Below are 24,346 nucleotides of genomic sequence, written 5' to 3' on the forward strand. Positions count from 1 at the left end.
GGAACACGCTCACCAACTGCTTTTCCACAGCCTCATATAGTCCTTCATCCTCTCTAAAAGCACAAACGTAAAAGAAACTTAGTCCCAATTTTCTATTGTGTTTACTTCTGCGAAAGCCTGTCCTAATCCCATTCGCAGACCTAGAAGTATCCAGGATTGTTTAGTTTTTGTTCTGGCAGCCATAGCTCATATTAACTCTTTTCACATGGCAAGCAAAGACTGCTTCCCACATGATCACAGTGGTATGGCCCCTGCACATACAGTTTTGCAGCAGTTCCCAGTTTTGCTGGGAAGTGCCTACAGCATCTGAACACTAATCCACATCTACAGCTGTACAAACTGAGAGCATCACCCCTCCAAGGGAAAAAACAACAGCCTCCAACATTGCCGAGGAAGGCAGAGAAACCCCAGCTGCTGCACTTGGAAAGTCACAGGTATGCATTCACACTCAGATTCTCTCACGGCTAGGAGGAAAAAAAAAAAAAAAAGAGCAAGACAAATCCCGCTGTGAAGAAGCCACGCTGCCAAGCACAGAAAACGTACCACAGCATTGGCATGTCCAGACAGCCTGTTTTAACTGACAGTAGACTGAGCTGGCCAATTGAGCACCTTATAAGTAAAGTTCCCAGCTGTCTCTGGTCAGATGAGGCACCCCATCCAGAGCAGGCTGGTGAGGATTTTGCCTGTGGCACAGCCTGGACACAGGTCAGCCAGAATGTGACAGGCATAAAACCATGCACGAAGCCGGAGGCACTTAGGGAACGCTGTTTTAGGGGTGAGTGCTCTCAACAGCCTAAGGACATGAACTCTACCATCCAGGTTTCCTTCTCACAAGAGGGATTCAAGTTTCAGGTACTCACCAACCTGAGACTAAGTTATCTGAAACACCCGGGTAAGAGCTCTGTTCCCCTCAACAAGCCAGACTCGTCTGTGCTACGTATGGATTCCTGCAACAGCTGAGGATCACCATCCTCCACTCCAGCTCCCAAGAACATTTCTTACCTGCCTTATCTAACATGCTAAATTCAGAATCCAATACCACACAGTTTGCTCTATGCAAGAGAGGACAAACCCACGCAGGCAGTGTTAATACCATCTGCCACCAACACTCTGAGGAGGAAGGCAGAATGGGAGCAGATGGGGAAGAGAGAACTCCTTAAAAACCACAAGAAATGTCACTACATCCCTCGAGATACGAAGTGCTTTCTCAGCACTCAGCTGAAGGCTCTCTGAGGTATTCGCAGGGGTGCAGCATGCTGTTCTGCCATGGCTGTGCTGGAGACACACCTCATACTTGCAGCCCTTCCCTGGCCCTCAGGCTCCCTGCCCTCTATCCCCAGCACTAGGCTCTGTGCATCATCAGTGCTGAAGTGGGAACAGCAAAGAGCACAAACACATTCCTTTTCCTAATCCTGTACCCTGTCCCCGCACTTCAGCTTAAAAGCCAAGGAGCAAAACAAAATTTGCATACAACACACAAATGAGTCTTCCTCTCTTACCCTTCTTCCTCTCACCCCAGCATATAGGCCACCCAGAAGAAGGCAGTGATCCTGTACATCTAACAGGCCACGTGTCTTGTCAGCAGAAAACTGCGGCAGTGCAGAACGAAGCCTCCTATCTGCTGTTCAGTAGCCTCAGGCAGAAGTCCAAAGCATTTCAGTTTGAACAGTGACTTTAAAAATATGGTGTACAAGAAGAAGTGTGAGATCAGTTTCCTCCTGCCAGGATGCTACAGTCTGGATTTGGAGTGTGGGATTGAAGGGGACAGATCCACATCTTGACTGAAGATGCAGAATTGGGTCACACACACACACACAGACGCTGCAAAAAGATTAAGTCTGCCTGACTAAGCTGAAGCTCTTCCTCAAATCCTGCTCTGTGCCATTGCACCTGAGCACAGAGCAATAGCCCTGCTTTGGAAAAGACAGAGAGTAGATGTTTGGTCAATTATATGAAGAACTTGTTAAAACTAAATAAATAAATAAAGAGACTTCTGGGCTTGTTTTAAAAAAATATTGGGAAAGAAAATGAGCTGGTTTGGGAATTGGTGCATCAGGCAAAAGCCAATAAACTGAAGAAGTTAGAGTTCAGCGAATTCACTAGATGAGGAAGAATAATTCTCCATCATGAGAAGAGGAAGCTCAGTCATCAACTAACCTGAGGATGCACATGAAGATAATGAAATACTAACTCCTTCCAAAGCCAGGCCCAAGATGTACAACCCCACTAATTATATGCTAAAGTTTGTTTGGTTCTCTGTTGCTATGCTTCTGTCTACTCCATCTTTCTTTTATTACTAAATCCTTTTTTTTTCCTTAAGAGAAGGATAAAGAAAAGAAAAAAAAAGCTATGTGAGAACCAAAATGTTCTGCCAGCATCTGCTATTTCTGAATTCCATGCAGTAATTAGTACATACAGCCAAGAAGGTTAATCGTATGATGGAAGAACAGATCCTGATTTCTGATCAAGAGCAATCCTGTCAGCACATGTTTGTGAAGTTACAAAATAGCAACTGGCAAACTCCCTAGTCCAGCCATCCTCGTCAACAGGCCACATGGCACCAAGGAGCCAGTCCACCATCCCTGTTCCTGCACTAATTGCAGAAAACAATGCGAGGAGCACAGCACGCATGTGTGATTCATCAGGACACAAACATGCACATGCTTCAGTCTGCAGCGATCATGTCATACCGCAGATTTCTTACAAGGATTAAGACACCAAGCTGAAGCTACATGGTTTAAGATGTTCCCGGGCCCTTGCCATGAGCTTGGACAAACATAGATCCCCATTCACCACCTTAAAAACAAAAAAGTTACCCTTCCAAGCTAAAGCTTTCCTTTCAGATGGAGTATAGGAAGACAGACTCCAGAGACAAACACCATGAGAGTAGAATGACTCAAACTAACATTTGAGTTAAAACACACATTCTAGTTTTGCTGCTATCACCTTGGCTTGGCTTCATTAAGCAATAACCAACTGCCTGCTTTGTTACACATGCGTTCAATGCAGGTAGCTCCAAGACATCTGCTGCAGTCACCACCCTGACAGAAGAGGCATTGTCTCATGCTGGGATTCACCATGTTAGTTAATTGGATTTTTCAACATCTTTAGTTACAGGCTTTTCAATTTGGCCCCATTGAGAGCCCATTTAAAAGGTTCAGACTTCCTCAGTGGAGAGGGGAAAATCAAGACAAATTTAACAGTCAACTGAGTCAGTTCAGGCATCCCTACAGCATGCTAGCAGTTGTGTCCACAGCTCTTTTAGTATTAAAAGGACATACATCACTCCAGATAACATTTCATCAATACTTCAACAACCTTACAGCAGAGCAAAGGCAGCACCATGCCTGTCTTGGAGAGGTCCTTCCTTCCCCCTCCACTGCAGCCATCTCCCTCAAATATAATAAAATATCTGCCAGGGCTGCAGGGTGTATGTCCACTCCTCTGCAGTTAAATGCCTGATCCAGGGCTATGAAACTGGCAGAGGGCTCCACACTCACAGTTGTGCCAGCAAAGCTTTGTCCCCGGGGTGAGCACCTCAGTTCTGTGACAGGTAGAGCCACCTCAAGCCACACAGCCTTGCTGGTCCAGCTAACAGCTCACACATCTGTGACCCCGTTGAATGATTAAGCACAGAAGGGCTAGCACACACCATTCATTTTCTCCATATCACCTCAAAGGAGGCAGTTCAAACTGAAGTTAAGAAAATAAAGCTTATTTATAAAAATTATTTTTAAAAAAATGACACATGCCATGAAGCTGTAAGACACACACAGTGTGGCAGGACCAGAAAGGTTAAACTCTCAAATTATGAGCATAGCTCATCTGTAAAAGCAGACAAAGCCAAAAGTTAAGCCATTTCCCTTCATAATTACAAAGGAAGCAGAAAAAGCTACCCCTGATAATTCAAAGAGCAATCAAGGCACTTCTCCAACGCTGACAGAGCACATATCCTCAGCGTGCTAGAGCAAGGAAGAGGGTTTCCCTAGCAATGAATAATTAGGCTAAAGAATCAACTCTTGCTGTCAGCTCCACCCATAAGCCCAAGGCAGCCATCCCACTACGTGACTAGCCATGAGGGCCCTTGGTGTCCTTACAATGACCTGCTTGTTTTTCACTTGGAGGCCCCACTTCCATCATTGTTGTAACTCTCTCAACCCTACTTCATTTCCTCCTTGAGAGGAAAGAAAGCATTACAGATGTTTCTATAAAAAGTTTGAGAAGTAGCTTCCAATGGACTCTGAAGTTTTCATTTACTTGCCAGTGGACACATCCTTCCTAGTTTTACAATACAGGAGAGAAAGGAAGCAGAGATTGCTGTCTGGGTGCTGCCATACTCTGCTAGTCCAAAAATGGGATGTGGGAACCAAGTTGAAGGATAGTTCTCTCTGCTGAGGGAGCCAAGCCTCATCAGCATCCTCACTGAGGCAACATTGGCTTGGACCAAATTTCTACATTAACATTTTAAGTGCTCAATTACAGAGGCTACTTAAATAAGACTTCAGCTGGCAGACTCAGCCAAAGTACAGCCAGGCTGATGCAGACAGGATCTGATCAACTGGAGAAAAGAGACACTGCAGTACTGATGAAGCCATAACTTTTTTTAATTTATTCCATCTCACTTGGAGGAGCATCCTACCATACAGCAATAAGGTGCTAGAGAAAGCCCCTGAGCAGCAGTTTGAAGCCATCTGTGTCCCCAGCAGTAAGCAGGGCAGTCAGAGCAGTGGGAGTGAGCAAGCAGTAGAGCTTTTCATTATGATTTCAGAAGGGGGTGGCCAACATTGCTCCCAATAGCACACACTGAAAGTGGCAGGGACAAGGGTTTGGCTGCCTACAAAGCAAGTGGCAGAGATCCCCTGGTGGTGATGCCTTAGCTTTGAAAGCAAAGGTGAAGCAGCATCTCTTCTGCTGGGTTTGGTCCCACCGTTAGCAAGGAGAACCCTCTCAGTAATTGGGGAAGCACTGGCACTCATCGTGGAAAAGCTGTGGAGCCCACACCAACTCCCTACTGCCACCAAACACCAGGTCCCAGCTGCTTGCTTCAGTTTCATGACTGGGGAATCTCACAAAAATTTTGACATAAAACCAGCCAAGAAATATTCTCAGCAAGGCAAGAGGGAAGATCATCTTACTCCAGGGTCTGAAACTTGCTCTAGCCAGCAAGGCGGTAGGGGGGGCACATCTTTGGGGAGAAACGTACTCCAACTGGTTTTACAAGCCCTATGAGGATTAGCAGATGTCTCAAGGGTTAATTAGTTCACCATGCACAGATGGTAGCTGGTAGGGTTTACAGAGTGGATTAACCTAATTTGTGGTTTGTAATGTACCATGCAAATATCCATTACTAGACTTGTAGCAATTCTGCCCTTATTTTGATTTCAGCAGAGAAAACCACACAATGGATGCTTGCGTAGAAGTAATGCCTACTTTGAGTGACAAATGAGTTGCTGTTCACTTGGTTAATGCGATCAACAAACTGGAGTCTGAAAAGTAATTCCTTTTTGCTACCATGGGTCTTTGGAGAGATCTAGATGAGACCATTTGTTGGGAGCGTACAGAACATGCCCACGATAACAACTCCTTACAGTTGTACTGAGGTCTCTTCAGCACTGACAGATGGTCATAGAGCAACTATTCAACCGCCTGGAAATACGAAGGCAGCTTTCTGAAGCAGCTCTGCAGCATGTCAAGTAAAACCCCACAAATTCAAAGTAACAGCACATGTGGCAGTTGAGGCCACAGCAAACGCCTGTGCCTTCACAGAATCTCAGCTGCTTCGGTGAAGCTCCAGGTCTCTGTGCTGACTGCAAGTTAAAACATTTACAGCTAGATCATATCCAAATGAAGGGCTGCATGTTTTTATAGTACTTTGTACAACAGGAAGCCTGCAGCAGGGCTGGCACGCAGAGATGCTCCAGATCAGTGCAAGACTCCTCTCTGTTTAGTTAAGGATGTGCCACGCCATTGCATTTGGTTCAGAAGGTCTCAAATGTTTACAGCTGCAGCAATAAATGTTTCCATAACTCCTATTAAAATCTGAACTTATCCAATTTCTCCCTGCTCTAAGAGGAGAGCACAGGACTATTTAGACGTGCACTCTAGCAAGGCGGAGGGCAGGACAGAGGTGATGCTGGCTGTCAGAGGCATTCCCCAAATGTTTCTGCAATCGGCCACGCTTGTGTCGTGCCTGCACATGCCTGAGCCACGGCAGCTGTGGATTTCTGCCGGACAGCCGTGCTCACACCCAAAAGCCTCCTTCCAGCACATCTCCGGTCAAGACAGAAGATGTGTTTGCAGGTCTGATTTGTTGGGAGGTGCTTGCGCTTGAAAGTGCCTACATATCTCCTGTTTAAAGACAGATTTGTGTCTGCACCTATGGAGAAAACTATGCTTCAAAGCTATTTGTTCTATAGAAAGACTCTCATAGCACACCCTGGAACTCCGTGCTTATTTGTCCCATCGCTTGTTCAGGCATCATAAAGCTGGTCTTTGTTAGAGGCTGTAACTACCAACTCCCTTGGCATATTCCTTCGCTCGTTGTGTGCACACTCCCACAATATCGAGCTTCGAACAGAAGGAAGCATTCCTTCACCACTCTAAAATTGGGCAAGAAGATGGCTGAGAACAGAGTCCCTTTATGCAGCTCACTTTGGTCAGAGAGCTGCTTCACATTCCTCCTTGTACAGGGAAAGAGGAGAAAAAGCATCCCTAAACCCCACTGTTTCCAAGCCCCAGCTGTGTGAGCAGTCAAGGACCAAGACACAGAGAGGAGGAAGGAAATACCTGCAAAAGGAGACCTGGCAGCACAGAGAGGTGGGACAGCCAAGCAGGGGGAGCCCAACCAGAATACCCATGCCTCACAGGGACAGATGAGTGTGTCACTTGGGATGCTCAGGGCAGGAGGCCAACAAAGAGCCCAGCAAGGCAGCATCTACAGAGGGCATCTCAGCTACACTGACTCAACTGAATCCCTCTTCCCCCAATGTCACAGCAGATCAGTCCCTATTTCCCCACCACAGGAATGGAGAAAGAGCAGTTTCTCAGACTCTCAAAACAGTTCCTTACATCTCTTGCAAGATTATTGCAACTCCTGTACATGTCAGCTGGTACACTGAACCCAAAGCTGTCATGGTTTCCTAGTGCTCTTCTAGGTCAGTGCTAAATCAAGCTGCCCCAGAGACTTCAGCAACATTTTTCAGAGGTCTTTACAGAGCTCAAAAGTCCCCAGTGCTCAGGACATTGCACTGGGACAGAAGCTCCCGCACTCAGCTCTGCCTTCTACTGAATCACTTGGACCTTTCCAGTCAGTCTCTCTAGAGGAGGTGCTGCTGCCAATTTAATTCACCGTCTATTGTGAACAAACACTTCACTTAATATTACATTCAGGAGGTCTTAGAAGCTTTGTAGAAAATTTAGAAGATTAAGCGTACCCTAGTTTATTGTGTTGGGTCAGTACTCTGTACCATGCTTACCCCTTCATTACCACAACACACTTAAGGGAAATTCAGGGAAAGGTACCAGAAGTATTGTGTTGCAAAGGCAACAGCCATTTGAAGCACAGGACATCAGGGTCAAGCAACAGCTTCACTGTAGTGCATCACTCAGCTTATTACAGGAGTACAGCTTAAAAGCTCTCATAATTAACCAACAAATCAATCTAGACAGTGATGTTCATTGGAGTCCAGTGCGTTACATTCATCTTCCCTTCTTTCCCAGGGACTAAGACGTTGCAGTGTTTCTCTATCATCTTAAAAAGCAAGAACAAAAATTCCTCCCCTCCCCTGCACACAGGTCAGAGTTAACCAGGAGTTGCTATTGGTTTGAAAGTTCTCTCTTTGGATGCCCTGAATGCAATTTGGAGCAGCCAAGAGTCCAAAAAGAAGGCAATGAGAGTTGCAGGTGCTCAACACTGCCTAGGGGAAAAAAAAACAAAAAAGAGATAAAGCCCTGACACATCCAGCTCAGAGCAGCCAAACCAGAGGCCCGTAATTACGTGCCCCTATTGAAAACACATCTGTAAAAATCACTAAGAGCTACAATGGGAGGGGAAAAATTGGACATACATAGTTTCAAATCAGGATTTTGTAGGACATTTGAATCCATGATCTTAAAAACAAAACACTGAGCTGGAGCCTTTGAAGCAGCCCAAACACAGGCACTGAAAACATTTTGCATTAGAAGCCTCACCAAAGCCTTTTAGAAAATTACAAAAAAAAAAATATTCAGATCAGAAAAGCATTCTATTTCCCTCCAGAAAACAATTTGAACTCTCAAGTTGTGTTTTGACTGCGTGTTTAAATAAAGATTGAGTTATTGACTTTTGAAAAAAAAAAAAAAAAAGCATTTTAATACAATTATCATCTCATCCTGGAGAAGGAGCTGTATAAATACAGTCGGAAAAGAGCAGTCATTTTAACTTCAATGCTACATAATGTAGGTTTCTTCTCCTCTGCAGTGCAAAGGAAAAAAATCCGATGCCTGTCTCCAGCAGGCTTCAGCAACTAAAAGTTAAACTGATACACAATGTCATGCAACACAAGATAACGGGAAGGTTTAAAACGAGCTGGGTGGGGGGGAAGCAGGGGGAAGGTCCTCTCTGTAGTCATGCAGTACATAAAAAGTCTGGTATCTTACCTGATTTTCTTTTTGAAGATCCATAGTCCCTGAAAAAAAGACAACAACAAATAGACATGGTTAGAGCTGGAAACGGTGGTGAGAGAACAGGTAACTCCCAAATATCCACCCATATGCTCAACGGCTCATTCTCTGTGCTCCCTCCTTTAAAGAGAAGGTGAGGACTGCCAGGCATCGAGGGGCCAGGATGGGTCCTGGGCAGCACCGGCTCTTCATCACCATCATCATCAACAGCAGCTGGGGCTTCTGCAGCACCAGGGGCCGGGGGAGCATGTGATCAACCAGACAGAGCAAACCATCCACAACCAGCAAGGCAGGGGAGAAGGGTGTCATTTTTTCCCCTTTAAATTGAGCTATTAAATGCGCAGCTACTGGATTAACCCCTGACGTTCCCCTGGAGAGGAAAGACAATATTAACTGTTTGCTGCAGGAGTGCAGCTGCTACGGGCTTATTGGGCATTGCTTGCAGTCCTCTCCTGTCACAGGCTACTTAATTTGTGCACAGCCTCCAGACCCCTCCTAGTTATCTCTGACAACTACTTATCTCCTGCAAGGGAAAAAAAAACACCACCACCAACAAAAAACTTTGTCCTTTCTTCCAGGATGTGGAATGAGCCCTTACTTTTCTGTAGTGATTTAATGGGTGCCGGCACCTTTGCTCATGGCAGAACACCTGAAAGCTCAAACAGCTGCTGCAGAAGTGGGAAGAAATTACAGAAGGGAGCTGGGAGAACTGATCGGGGATAAGCAGAACCGAGGACAGAAACACTTCTCTGTGTCTGTGCTTCCTCCTGGCGCTCTCGGGAGCCTCTCAGACCTGGCTCTGAAATGGTCTGCACAGGCAGGAGCCTGGGAATGGCAGGTCTGGCAGGGACAGCATCGCTGTGTGGGCACGGTCACACGCCACACCCGGTGGCATTGATATTGGGAAAACCGCCCTGTGAACCCACCGCAGAGGCAGGCTGTGTTTGCAGGAATCCCACCAGAGGGGCAGGCAACAGCCTCTAAATTCTTAGGGGTCAGGCTGCCAGGAATGGGGGTTTTGTTGCTCGCAGTGTGCTGTGTGCTCCAGGCAAATCACAGAAGGAAGTTCCCAAACTGTGTATGTATTTTCAAGAGAGTCTGGGGGATCACCTGAAGAAACAACATGTGTATGAGAGGTATGTCTACCAATAAAATCTTTCTCACACTGTTTGCATGTATCCCATGCCTTACATGTCTAGAATTTGCTTTCAGTGAGTAATAACTACTTGGGAGTTTTTTGCACCCTTTGAATTTTCCAGTGTCATTTCTATTTCAATTAAATGCTTGTTTTGTCAGCCATGTCTGCAGTTGTATTTGATGTGAAGATGCTACTGCTCATGAATAGGGTGCTTCTTCTGCAAAAGTGATATCATATGCAAATATAATGCCTGCTATATGGTGCCCAAAACAGAGACCCCTCAGAATGAGACAGGGAAGGCACAATACCCGAAATGTAGTCCTCTGCCCCAGTTCCGCTCCCACGCCAGCCTGGAGCTTTGTGGTCGCTGTAAATAAAGCTCTCTTGGCATGTGAAAATCTGTGTTTGGTCCTGCCCTGAACTGCCTCTCTTTTGACAGCACTAAATGGCAAGAGGGTGAAACTCTGCTGAGATCTGTGCATGTAATTTGCTCTAACCTCGTATCTCAATCGAGCACTGGCTTGATTACCACTTCAATCCCTTCTGCTTGTCCCGGCTTTCTGAAGCAAAGCTCCTGGACCTTCTTATTCCTGAAGCTTTGCACTGGGTTCAGCTGAGATTCCTCTCAGCAGCACATGGTTTTCCCACCTCCCCACTTCTCTCTGTGCCGCACAGAAAGGTTGCACGCAGCTCTTGCAAATATTAGCACCCATGAGGACCCTGGGAGGACAGTGTAGCTGGGCATGATCCCTAGAAGATAAACAAGACCATCCTTCCAGGCTTTGCCGGAAGTGCACATTTGCAGGGCAGCCTCCTGCCAGCCAGCCAGCCGTGCTGTGGACACCCCACAAGCATCCTGAGAGAGGCTCCAGATGAACAGACAGGGCGAAGACAAGCAGCATTAGATAGACACGGAATAGCCTTCAGCCTGATTGAAGTTGCAAAAAAAAGAACACCCCTACTCCTTTTGCCACTTAAAAAAAAAATAACACAATTTACCCAACTGGAAATGGGATCTTGATGAGTTGATATGGTTAATGAGCAACCAAAAATGGATAAAAATGTTGCTGAACATCTTTGCTCACCACATCAGGCTAAAATCAATACCCAGGTTTGGGAAGTGCAGTGGAGGAAGATAATTTTGACATGATTTTGCTGCGTACCAGAGACAAAACGCCACAGTGCTCAGAAGTCAGACCTCCATCCTGGATGTTCTCCCGCATCTTTCAGCCCAGTCTCTAGCTGGTATTAGGGCTGTGTGACTGACTGCAGTAAGCTCTTAAATGAGGCTTGTTCTTTAATTCTACAGCATGACTCATCCATGCAATTTAAAGAAGGTAAAGAATTTTTTAAAAGGCAAAATCTTGATATTGTTTTTTCTTTCTACACACAAATCACAGGATGGTAAGAGGTATTACTTAATAAAGAACTTTTACACTTTTTTTTTTTTTCCTGTTCAGTTTCTCATCTGGCTGGCATTTCTTACACAGTAAAATCACATCATTTATGGAAATGTACTTGCCCTTAGGTTTCCTCACACAAGCTCTGCAGTGGGCAGACATCCCACATCACACCACTACTGCAAGCACAGACCACTGTTCTCAAAATGATGTGGCAAGCCACATTTCTGGTCAGCAGCAAACATGGTGCCAATAGAGACAGTAACTGTTCATGTGGACCAGTAGCTCTGGTCCAGCGAACCACATCATTGCTTCTCTCACAGCTTGTGAATGGTGAAAACAAACTTTTATATTAGTTTGAAGAGGGAAAAAGCCCCTTACTGTTGTTGCAAAACGTACAGTTGAGTGATTTAGGGTCAGCTACAAGAGGGTGAAGCATCAAGTAGCTCTCAGAGATGTCCCTCTGAGATGAGGAGCATAACTAGCACCACCAGAGGATCCAGAGTGTATTCAAACTCTGGAAAGCCCCACTCTGCTTCACTCTCCTCTCAGTGCATGAGGCTTATAACTGCATTATGCCACTGTCTACAACCAGGCTGCCCTGGGGAACACCAGCACGAAGGGAGGCACAAGACACCTTTCCCACTTGCTGTCCCATACTCAGCCAGCACACACTGGGTCTTCTCCTGCATCCCCACCCCACAGTGCTCCCCTACGGCACCCAGGATGTCCCTCCTGGTCCTGGGTACCACAGCATTTTATGTTTCCAAAATGTCCTCCTTAAAATTCAAATGGAGACCAAAATGAAGTGGGAACCTCATTCAATTTAGTTATTTGCAGAAAGAAATGGCTGCTGCCCAAAATTTATAAAGAAAAACATATGATGGGAGAAAGGTGTATTAAACACTTTGCTGGCGTGGAGCTGTAATAAAAGAAGGCAACTGAACCTACAACTTCTGATCTGAGTTTCCAGTCTTAAGGACAAGATAATACTGCTAGAAGAAATTTTCGTTATGATCATTACAAAACATGTATTTGAAACACCACCACCCCTCAACTCACCAAAAAAAAAAAAAAAAAAAAAAGAGCCATCAATCAATCTGTTGGGCAAGTTTTCATCTTTTCTTTCTGTAACTGGTAAAGTCAAGTCTTATTGGCTTCTGATTTGCTGTTCCTGAAGTCCATGTATCCCTTGTCTCCCTGTCTTGTTGCTTTTCGGTACACTGACATTTCACTCATAAAATCAGGACAAAGTAATATCAAATAAAATGAAGCTTGACCTTGTTCCTCCTAATGAGGATGGTAAAAAAAATCACTGCTGAAATAGAAAGTAAAGAGGGTATAGCAAATAATCTGTCTGGGTAAAGTGCTCTTTTTATGCGTATTCTTTTCTGCTAACAAAGAAAGCCTGTGCTGATGCTTTGCAACAGCAGCAGCAAGGAGCTCTGCCTGACTCCATATTTGTTTTTTATGTCCTATTATTTCACATGTGATTCATTGATATCTTTCCCCTCTCCCAAGTGACGATCTAGAAGGTGAATACTTCTTAGCCTCACTATGTTCATTAGCGTAAGGCTGAAGTATTGGATTATGTCTCCAAGATAATACAGGAAATTATTTAATGGTTTCTCTTAACTGAAACAGCTTTCAAGTAGAACCTCTGATCTTGTCCTGCAATACAGGCTGCACTTGGCACACTGCTAGCCCTTAAATCAGACAAGAGACCTGACATGGCAGAAGAAAAACCCTTCTAAAGAAAGGTACAATGAATGTCATGTCTGCAGCTACACAGGGAAGCTCATTTTCTCTTCAGCTCTTGCTCTTTTTATCTTTTTATTTTTATACACATATACACATATTTCCATTCTTCTTCAATTTTTATATGAGAACAGATATCACCATCCTAATTTCATTTCTAGCCATAGCTACAAGAACAGCATTGAACCCAGCAGGTGGAACTAAAAATAGCTCTGGCAGGTCCCTTCTTTATTAGCCAGGATCACTCCATACTCTAACAAACGCCTTTCACAAAAATAGCATATTTCTAGCCTTTTTTGATATCAGAATATAGCAATTTTGTCTAATGTCTTCCTGTGGGTCACCACCTTTAGCTGACATGGAACCCATGGAGATCCAGTGGGTCAGCAGAGCCCTCCTGCTGCAACCAGGGAAGTTTGCAGAGCAACACTGCATCAGCTGCTGTGTTGCAAGGCTGCAGCTTGGCTCCTGCTCCCCCTCAGAGGTCATTTATTCAGTCAGGGGAGCTCATCCCTGCAGTATCTGCAATGCAAAGGCTCTTTTTAAAAGCTTCTCCCCTTTGCCACGGGACAGTAAACCCAGCAAGCTCACTCTGTGGGATTCCTCCTTTCCCAGATACCTCACCTTTTAGGCCCAGGCCTCTGCCTGTCAGTGCAGCAAGGCAGGCTTGGCTTCAACTCATTTAAGCAAAGATTCCAGACAACCGTGAGTTTCAACCATGAGAGAAAACAGGGCCTGCAAAGCATGAGGAACTGTCAGACCCATGGAGGAGCTGGGCCAGAGGAGCTGGGCTGGGGGAGCTGCACAGCAGACATTTCATCAGACGAGACGGAAGCTAAAGGGAGAGTAAATCATCTTTCCGTCTGTTTCTCAGTGTTTGCTGTCCAAAGGGAATGAGACAGTGACAAACCCTGAGTAATGGAGGTTAATCTGTATCCTCTAGAGCATTTTAATACATAAATAAAAATTGTTCTGTATTTGTTGGCTTTTGTTAATTCATGTTTAAATACATTGTAGGCATTTATGTTCCCATGCTCCCTAATTCCTAGAAGTCTCTAGTGGTGTGGGCAGGCTGTGGTGCAGATGCATGACATTTCAAACAAACAACTTGGATTATCATTTAATCACCAATGATTTGCCAAACAGATCAAACGCACAGAAACGTTTTAACAAGAAGGTGCACTCTCTCCTTCCCAACACTCATACGGTTAGCAGTCAGTAATGAAGACCACTTTTTCGCTAACTATTTTTCCTAGCACTGCTATCAGATTCTGTGACAGCGTTTTTAAAGTAAACCAACACAAAAATACTTTGCTACTGCTCTTCACGTGTACAGAAACCTGAGCATTGAGAATATATTTGCATCTTGAAACTCTCTAATTTTCCTCAGCAGCCAGACTGACATTTTCTGTTTGAGACAAGGCACAAAATCAAGTGTGACTGAGAACTGTCACTGGGTGCCTGCCTGTCACCAAGGCCTATGGCTGGAGAGGCACCCAAACACCTTAATACTGTACAAACACACCAGAGCTATATGGAGAGTGCAGGGTTAAAATTTTTATTCATTGTACTCAAAGTGCAAAAGTTTAACCATGTGCATGAAAGCATCTCCATTCCCACTGAGCTCTGAGACCCATATGACATGTAATGAAGCAAAACTCTATATGTTATGCATAAGGAACACAAACACATGGATGCATACAGCTATATGTTTTCGACCTCCAGCACTCCATCCTCTGAAAACATAAAAGCACAGCTGATCTCTTCCCCAAGCCAAACAAACAGATGAAGGCCTTTTTCCTCCTCCTTTTTTTTTTTTTTTTAGAAAATATTCTGCTCATTTCCTGATATAAATCGTTGCATTGTGGAACCCTCTTGAACATGAATCTGTCCTTTCTGAGCAGAGGTTGAGCTTTCCAGCCCTGTCAGAAAAGGCCCCATTGTGGGGGTCCCGAGACTCCAGAATTCCTTGCCGCGAGCAAAAGGGACTTGAGGGGCAAGAGGAAAATCTGGCGACCTGACTTCAAACCGAGGCACTTCTTGCTGGCTGGAAGTGGTCTCCGCTTGCTGCTAAGAAGGGTAGGCCACTGCTGTGCAACCAGCACGTTAGGAGAAAGGAGACAACACAAAAGAGAGAATTTTGCCCTCCTGCCACCTTTCTGTTGTCTTCATAGTGTGACCGTAATGCTAGCATAGAGCAAATAGCAGAGCTTTATATCCTATATGCTTCTGGTTAGGCTGCAGTGATTTTCTTAGAATCACGTAACTATTGGTGGCCCACTGTGGCTCACCAGGACCCAGGTGGAGGTCCTTATTTAGTGCTGACTTCTGACAGCTCCCTTGAAACCAACAAAGTAAAAGTCAACCCAAGTTCTCTCTGATAAACTCCAAGCACAACACTGGAAAATCTACTATGTGTGCAGAAGAGATCTCCCCTATACCAGTAGCCATAGCCTGCACAGCAAAGTGAAGCTTGGAAAGACATGGACACTGTGTCCTCTCCAGCAATGCTCCCTGCACCTAAATCCACAGATTTGCATCCAGGTAGGTCCAGGACAAGGAAGACCAGCGTCCTCTGCTCTGCACTCAGAGAAGCCTTGAGATTAGCCCCACACAGCACAAGCTGAGCTCTGCCACCAGCTCCAAGGTGCAGGGAATACAAACAGGTCTGAGACAAAACACATCCCCATGGACCACCTCAGCCTCATGCAGACCCACAGGCTTTGGGTATGGCTGTTACCATTTCTTTTTCCTTTTTTTTTTTTTTTACTTTTTATTTGCATAGAAAGGATATAAAGGGATGAGAGATGCATTCAAGGCACCCCACCCCTGCCCTAAATGATTGGGGACTGTCACAGACTTCCGTCCCAAGATTCCTCAGCAGTGAAGCCGATCACTTGGCTCCAGAGTACAACTTCAGTATTTGGCTCAGGCTGAAGAAATGCAGAATTAGCCTCTTGAATTTTTCACAATTATATTTTTTTTATGATTGAATTATCCTCCTGGAGGAAGATAGGGCTTTGGAATTGCACATTCAGCTTTTCACCAGGCTGTGAGATGCAGGGCAGGGTGATCTGACAGCAAAGCCCAGTCTGTCCGACACTAGGGAGAGACAGCTCGGCACAACCTGGGAGCTGCAGGACACCGGGGCAATGAGCTAACGCCATGTGATCCTCTACTGCGAGGCTTCAGTGGCCTTGAAACAGACAACATGAATGTTTATAGCAAGCTTTTTCCTGGAAAGAAGTATAAAAACAAGATCTTGCCTAAGAGTCACATCCTCATCTGTTTTTGTTTTACCCTGTTTATTCCTTCAGATGGCAAATTTCTCCACAGGACAGAAAAATGTATTTACCTTCACAAGAACTCTGGGTGGAGGTGCTCTTCACCTCCTCTAAACTGACCTTGCTTGTCCCTTGTGGGGAGGATGAATTTATCTCTGTCTTACAATGACGAAGCATGTGTCGCTTTATTATAGTCTTTATAGCATAAATGCTGAGTGATAAAAACAAGGTAATAAAAATTAATCATTCTCATGTGCAGCTTTTCTAGTTGTGCTCTTCACTTTGGGATTTTATTACACACATCTACATGCAGATACAATATATGCTTAAGAGATGCATCTAATGACAGTTACAAATAAAGTACTAAATATCAGTATCATAAATTCAGATGTACCTTATAAACTAGTCGGGCTAATGAGCTTGTACATATATCATAACAATTTGACTAAGAGCTTAAGAAGGCAGCATAGGCTTTGAATCTTGACTACTTTTTTTTTTTGAGCCTTGCCTGATTTGAGGGTGGGCCCCTCAAATTCTAGTTTCTATAGGAGATTTGGGTCCAACCTCTGACTGGAAACCAGATGGTCCATCTGGGTTTCTAAATTGCAGCCGAATGGTGATTATAAGGAAAGGCAGACCCCCTTTGCTGTCCCCCTCCAGGGACATGTTCCTGCTTCTTCAGACTGACTTTGCTCGGAGCTATGTGTATGGTGCACGGCCACTGTCTCCTCCATCCCACGGTGGCACCAACAACCACCCCAGAAGGAGACATTGCCCATTGCCCACCAAGTCGTGCCTGCTCACGGGAGTCGGGATACCACCTCCTCCACCAGAGCGGGCATGGAGACCAACAGTGTCACCCCCAAAACTCTCATCCCAGAGAGTCCTTGGAAAAGGAGAGAGGGAAGGAAAAGGGGAAAACTTCAAAGTTACAGACTTGTAAGCCTCAGCCCCAGCTCCACACATAACTTGTCCAGAAAGGCTTTTGCCACTGAATTACTGCACCAGGAAGAACAGTTGGAGCACAGCAGTTTAAATTAAACTAAGAGAAGCACTCCTGCATGTAACACAGCTGAATTACAGTGCTCATTGGTGTTATAGATTGCAATCACCAAAACTAGGCATGGGTTCAAAAAGCCATGAGATAAATTCATGAAGCAAGGATAAATGGTGGCTATTGTACTTCATGCTCTGGATGCTTTGACCCACGATGTCCCGTAACTGCTGAATGCCAGAAGCAGAGAGGATACACAAGGGAAGCTCACTCTGTATTTGCTTTGTTTCTTGTCTTGGCTATAAGCCACTGTTGGAGACAGGAGGCCAGATGGGGCCCTGGTCTCACCTAATTGTGGCCTTATAATATATTCTCCTGTAAAAGATCAGACTGGATTAGGATAAATTACAACCAAATCATGCTGCATTACTCAGCACATTAAATTGTCCTTAATCACATACTTTGACGGTCTAGATTCCTGCTTAAATTTATCTCCCGTGCATATTTCTATGCCTATTCTGTTGAAACCACTGCTAAATTTCAACTATACATAAACAGGCTCTAATGAAAAGCCAGTAAGGCTCTTTGATTAAGCTTTAATAGGACTCATCACAGAGACATACTCAATTCTGGCAAAATGGTTTCCTCATCCTGTCTCTTTCAGAAATTTTTTGTGAGCCTTTAAAAGCAATTTAACCCAGATTTATGTTAACTAAGTAATTTTAGTTGCACATGTGAGTTACAAGAAAAGGCCTCTCATTTCAATTTGCTACACTGTTCAGGAAATCACTTATAAATGCTGCAGTGCCTTCAGTGTCTCTGACTTCAATGCAGCGGAAACTAGCAATTTGAGTAAATACTTCATCATTCCCAATTCTCCCATATGCCACATCCAGCACTTGACAAGGACAACCTATAGGATATTTTTTTTCCTGAAGGGTACTGAGCTTCTCCTGTCTAAGCTGTTTACCTAAGCTGTTTCCAGAAGATATTCAATGAAAGAAACATGCAGTTCTTTAATAGAGAGCATATGAAACATGTTGACAACTATCTAATAAAATCAAGCAAGCATTCAATGAGAATGAGTCACTTCATCACAAGTTTAGAGATGAGGGACGTAGAAATGGTGACTAAGCAAGCTCACGCAGTAAGCCAGGGGTGCAACAGCAACCCAAAAGTTTTGATGGCCTGACCTGACCTGCCAGTGGCATCCAGCCAGCCTGGGCACAGGTTAGAACAGGTCTCTTTGCCCCAGGGGACAGATGCTGGTAGAAGGACAGGAGCCATTGCAAAGTGTCTATGGCCAGGAGGTATACTGCCAGCGGTGCTAAGTGCCTTTGCTGCTGCTTTGCATATGATGTTGCTGATCAAAAAAACACTCCAAAATCAGTAAATCCCTCAAGTAAAGGATCACAAACACCAAGTCAACTCTTCTCCCACATGCTCATATGCTAGAGAGAATAATGACGGCAACTAATAGGGAAATAAATAACTATGTTCTGTGAAGTTTCTGCCTTTGTCCAGTTTGAATCTTCCATATCAGTCTGTGGCTGTTGCTCCTGTTCGCATTTTTTGCCACTACCAGCAAGAGTTTGGTTCCAACATCCTTGTAACTCCACTTCAAGAAGCTGTAGGTTACTATTAGGTCACCCTTTTGCCTCCTATTTGCTGAACAAATAACAGAAACTCAACAAAAATATTCAATTAGTCTTTTCTCCAATTTCTTCTTGCTCATGTGGGGCAGAGGGAACTGAGAAAGGAGCAGTGACCCAAATGACAGTGATCCAGGCTGCCTTCCTCCTGCTCTGACCTCCTGCTTGCTGGAAAGCCCATGGCACCAGCAAACCCTCTCGATCACATGTCCTCATCAGCTACATCCCACCTCTGAGCATGGTTCCTCACGATGAATCTGCAGGGGTTGGTGACACTGAGCCCTGGGAAGCCCCATGGAAACAAGACCCTGAAGGCAGCCTACCAGGAAGGCAAAGCAGAGGAAACTCCTGCCTGCCATTCTTTTTTGCTGCCCAGGCCATGAGGATTCCCACTTACAGCCTCCCCCAAGCGCTCTCCTTTGCCCCGTAGCAGCCCCAAAACCAGCCCACGGTGGCTGTCAGGACTCAGTGTCATTCCCCGCAGCCCATCCCAGGCGCAGTGTGAGTGCTGGCATCAGCACACATGCTGGAGACTCACACAGGGAATTCCCAGGCTGTCACTGGCATTTTTGACGTTTTAAAGGCTCTAAATTAGCAAAGTAAGAAATGAGTTACAGGCATTTCCAGACATGGTCTGGGCCCTGCTAGACCACCGAGCTCCCAGTATAAAGGCAAGCATGCCAGATGCTTGGTATTATAAAAGTTTGCATTTCTCTCTGGTGCTGTTCTTATGGTGTCTAGCACTTCTGTGTACTCATCTGGCTTTTTAGCAACATGCTGCTTGGACCTCTCTGTCTTGCTGCTCCTGCTACGTGTTCAAGGGCAACAGGATCTAAAAGATTAAGACCACAGTTTGCACAGACAGCAGATGGCTATTGCATCTGTACTTACTTTGTGCTGCTAAATACCCTATTGCCCCAGCTAGTTTTACATCTCCTTTTAGTGACAGATCTCTCTCCTAACTTCTTAGTCATCTGTTACACATATGGGCCTAAGAACAGCAAATATTTTTTCCAGGAGAGGTAAAAACTCACTATGCACATGGGAAGACAAGATGAAGCCCACAGGATGAACTCCAACTCCATCTGATGACTGTAGTCTTTCCTCTCCTCATTACGTTACCTTCAGTTAGAACAGCGAGATAAAAACATGTCTGCTTCCCAAACCTGCCTCAGCAGCATGTCCTCAGTTAAGTGCCTTGGAACATCAACTGACTTTCCAGTGTACTAAAAAGTAATGTAGTTCTCTGTAAGACACCAATTTTATATACCTTGGAATTGTTTTCTGCCTGTTTTTACAAATGCTGCACATGGGAAGATCTTTCAAGTCATCAAGGCTCTTTAATTTACTAGTTGGAGACATAAATCACAGCATGTGAGATCTGCTGCGAGTTCATGAACTCTAGGAAACTTTTCTAATCATCGTCCATTGAACTGAGCTTTTTCAGAAATTGTAAGACTCCAAAACACATCTAGGGAATGCATCTAGTAAATTGTGCTGGGTTGGCAACTACTAAAAGCAGTCTTGTCTTCCCTGATTATGTACCAGCATCAGGTAGTCTTAAAACATCCTGTCTGATTCTAACATTCATACATAAAAGCAAAAAGAAGTCTTGAGCTTGTTTTGTTCAATATAACTGTTGGGATTCATTAAACAATTTCCATTTATCATTAACAGGCACCAATTAAGCCAGAAAAATAGAGACAACTTCCCAAAGATAAAATCTTTCAAACACTAGGGCTACTTTTCAAGGTAATGACCACAACTCCTTCCAAATACCCATCTCTGATAATAGGTCCCACTCCTCCCCAAGAGGTTAGAGAGCTAAATGACACGGCATTTGCGAAGAAGCATCACGAACCTTTCCTATGTACTCCACCCTAGGAAGTATCAGACCTACTGAAGGAGAACATGCTGAGTACCCCATGAGTGAACTGTGATGCTATTGTTTGTACTGTGGCTATGAAATTATAAATAATACTTTTAAAAGCTCTATAATTCAAGATGTCATAAAAGATTGTTTCAGTCTCAGTACTTGGGTTCATTCTGGGAGGAAACAAAGAAAATAGCACAGCCATTTCAGCCTGGACCAGTATAAGACTCCTGAGACTAGAAATGGACAGATACACCCTAAGCTTTATAGCTCTATTAAAACGTATAGTAAATTTTACTTAGTTGGTATTTGATCACATACTTAGAGATTATAACAACTTACAATTGGCTTCACAGAGATAGACAATCATTTTGCTAGTACTTGTGTGTATCCATACTAATATTTCATTTCCAGTCTTGCTCAATTAATAGGACAAATTAAAAAAAATCATGTTGACCTCAAATATAAGAATATATACTTCCCCAAACCACCCCAAATCATGTCAACCAACTTTTCAAGGCCACCAGGATTAAATATTAAGGAGTCCTGGAAAATATACGAAAAGGTCATCCTTTTATATGCATTCAAAACCTATGCAGAACATAAAAAGCATCAAGGCATATTGAGCACAGAAGTACCATCACACACCATGACACGGTGCAATGCCTTACTAGACCAAAAATTTTGCAGTCCAGTTCATTCAAGTTTGAATGTTGTTCAGACCTGTTTATGAAGCAAACAGTAAAATTCTCCTTGTTCCTTTTATGCAATTCCTGCCCGATTCTCAATCCAGACATTAACTTTTAATTCACCTCATACATCTCCAAAGGGCTCTGTGTGTGTGTGTGTGTGTGTGTGGTATTTCCAGTATCTTTTTCTGTGTTCTAGGTTCATAAAAGGGAAAAGACATAATGAATGAATTTAATTATTTCCATCCATTCAGCTGTTTACAGAAGAAGACCTTTTAATTCAGCTAAAAGAGAAATTACTTGTTCCTTCAAAATGAATGCTGATTTGGGGGGTATTTCTGGTCTGCAACATGAAGGATCTCTATATTTTTGAAATTAAATGGCCATTGGCAGCTTATTACAGCTCTAACTGTTCATGTGATCTGATGTATAGATATCAGATGTGGGCGAAGGGAAAATGTCACCAATTGTCAGGAATTACACCCCCTCCTTTTAGGCAGTTATCTCCCTCACTCAGGAATTCGCAAGTTCGGAATATCAACGAGGTTCTACAAATGTCATGCCCTGCAATTGGCTTTTGTGCATTCTTTTCTCCCTTTGTTACCTGAAATGCCAGAAGCTGGACGATAAGGAAGCACACTCTCAGCAGGAGCACTGCCTTTGCTGCCAGGGCTGTGCTGTGCTGCGCCTGGCGATGAGCTCCTCCCCACGGAGCTGCACCTGCCACTGAATGACAAGAGCATCCCTGAGGTTCTGGGGAGGTTTCTGTATCCTCAAGCCCACACTGTGGTGTCCAGCCAAGCTGATACACTGGATACTGTACTATGCCTCAATCATGCTCCATAAAACAACTGTAAACATGAAATGCAAAGGACTGCATTGCTCTGAGCTCGCAGTACCAAGTCTGAAATCAGTGCTATCTTGGATAATCTCTCATGGCTGTAAAATACTGCGAGATCCAAAACTAGAGTCTGGGCACATCAGCCATGAGATGCAGCAGTAGTGATCACGAAGCAGAGCATGAAACAGTGTGTCCTGCTGCCAGTAACCTACTTACTAAAAATTTCTTCCCCAGTCATCCTCTGGGACCAATGTTAATTCTTGGAACCTTCTGCTTTGCATCTGCTGCCTCTCCAGCACCAGCACCCCGCCTGTCCTCCCCTCGCCACTTCTGGCCTCGACCCCTCGTCCCCTCCACAGCTGATCACCTCCCTCCCCTCCTTGTAACACACACTTCACTGTAGTACAAAATCGCTCTGATGGCCACACGAACACCCTGGACCCTGCACAAAACTCCACTCCGACCTTCCTAGCAATAGTGTGTGCAACACCAGAAACTCAGCTCTCCATCTTACCCACCTAGAATAAAAAACCTTCAAGCTCTGCAGCACATCCCATCCATTAGTGGTGCCTGGGGAGCTGTGCAGAGACCTACCTCATGATTAGATAAAAGCTTTTCCTTCTAAATCACTGTCCAGAAGAAGTGGAAGAGTGAACTCCACATACATTAGAGGCCAGGCACATCCCCTGTGCTGCTTATTTATGTGTCTTTGTTTTATGCTGAAGAATGCAAGGTTCTGTGGTAGGGAATAAGTTGCTTCATTTATTTGCTGTGATAATGATGCCGAGACCCTTTTTCCAGTGAAGACACGGAAAAGTGCTCTGGTTTTACACAAGAAAAAATGTTTTTTACACAATGTCATGAAAATCTGAGAGCCCTACTTGTACCAAAACAAATCTGGGATGCTGTCGGAGAAGGAAGATCAGTGATTTTTGGCCACCTCTCTGCTCCCACTCACCCAGAATCTGCAGGTCACTTCACACCCAAGAGGCCACAGAACTGCCCTAACCAGCAGAGAAACAGTTCAAAATGCAAACTCTGTTCCTGACCCCTCCTTCATCTGCCTTGAGGGTCTTCAAAGGGTAGGTGAGGAAGCCATGAAAGCAGCTGACCTCCCGGAGCACTTGGCAGGACATGCAGAGATGGGCCCCACCATGTGCATGCCCTGCGACTGCAGCTCACCACCAGCCCCAAGAATGTCCATCTCCCAGAGAGAACGTGAAAAATAACAGGAACAATGACAAGAGAGCTGTCAATGTGTCTCCAGCTGCAGTTTTGCTCAGTGCTTAAAGTTGGAAACATCTCAGAAGGAAAACTGCAGTTCAGGCTGGGAACAGACCCTACTCAAAAGACCTCAGAGCATACAGTCACTAATGCAACAGTGACCACGTTATCTCCACAGCTGAGCACCCAGAAATCTGGGTGGATCTCGCTCCTCAGAAGCAAGGACAAGCTGCCACACCATTTCACAGAAAGCAAGCTGAGCAAAGAGCTCCAGGCCCAAAGCTGCAAAGAAAGGATGGAGGATGGGGTTTAATTTCTCGGTCCTTCAAAGACTCAGAATCAGCTGGGCCAACCTTCATCTCATGCCATAGCATGAGTTTAAAAATGCACTGCTCTTCTTAAAAATATGTCACAGCTCCGGGAAGCAAGAAAATCAGGTTGTGGGTGGGATTAACTGCACAGTATATATTAATATACATATTTTTGCATAACAGTCTTTTAAATTCCACTTTACAAAAAGCAGACTTTTTAGCACTTCAGGAGTCGAATACACAGTTATGATCATAGGCTGGAAGCAGAACTGTTTTAAGAAGTGGGAGTCACTTTCTATTCATTTTTTCAGAAAATATACATTTTTGCAGCTCTGTTTTTTTAAAAAATAATTATTTTATGCTCAGTCACAGCTTTTCACTGGTAATGTCATGCTCAATTTAGAAGATATGAGCACTGAATGATTTGGCATGGGAATATACTCAAACAAAGAAAAGAAACTCCTTACAATTTATGATACGCTTTGATAGCTGTGATTTAAAAATGCCAGTGTTTCATTCCA

At 44.4% G+C, this 24,346-nt stretch overlaps 1 protein-coding gene across 3 annotated transcripts in view; it reads right to left on the minus strand.

The window, feature by feature from the left end:
• SH3PXD2A (SH3 and PX domains 2A) overlaps positions 1-24,346 on the minus strand; it is a 266,897-nt gene that overhangs the window by 91,299 nt on the left and 151,252 nt on the right. For all 3 annotated transcript variants that reach the window (XM_065843086.2, XM_065843084.2, XM_065843083.2), the window contains exon 6: positions 8,638-8,666. In XM_065843086.2, coding sequence (XP_065699158.1) covers positions 8,638-8,666 — 29 coding nt within the window. The remainder of the gene's footprint in view (positions 1-8,637; positions 8,667-24,346) is intronic.

The sequence above is a fragment of the Patagioenas fasciata genome, chromosome 8 (assembly GCF_037038585.1).
Source record: "Patagioenas fasciata isolate bPatFas1 chromosome 8, bPatFas1.hap1, whole genome shotgun sequence".
Taxonomy (NCBI): domain Eukaryota; kingdom Metazoa; phylum Chordata; class Aves; order Columbiformes; family Columbidae; genus Patagioenas; species Patagioenas fasciata.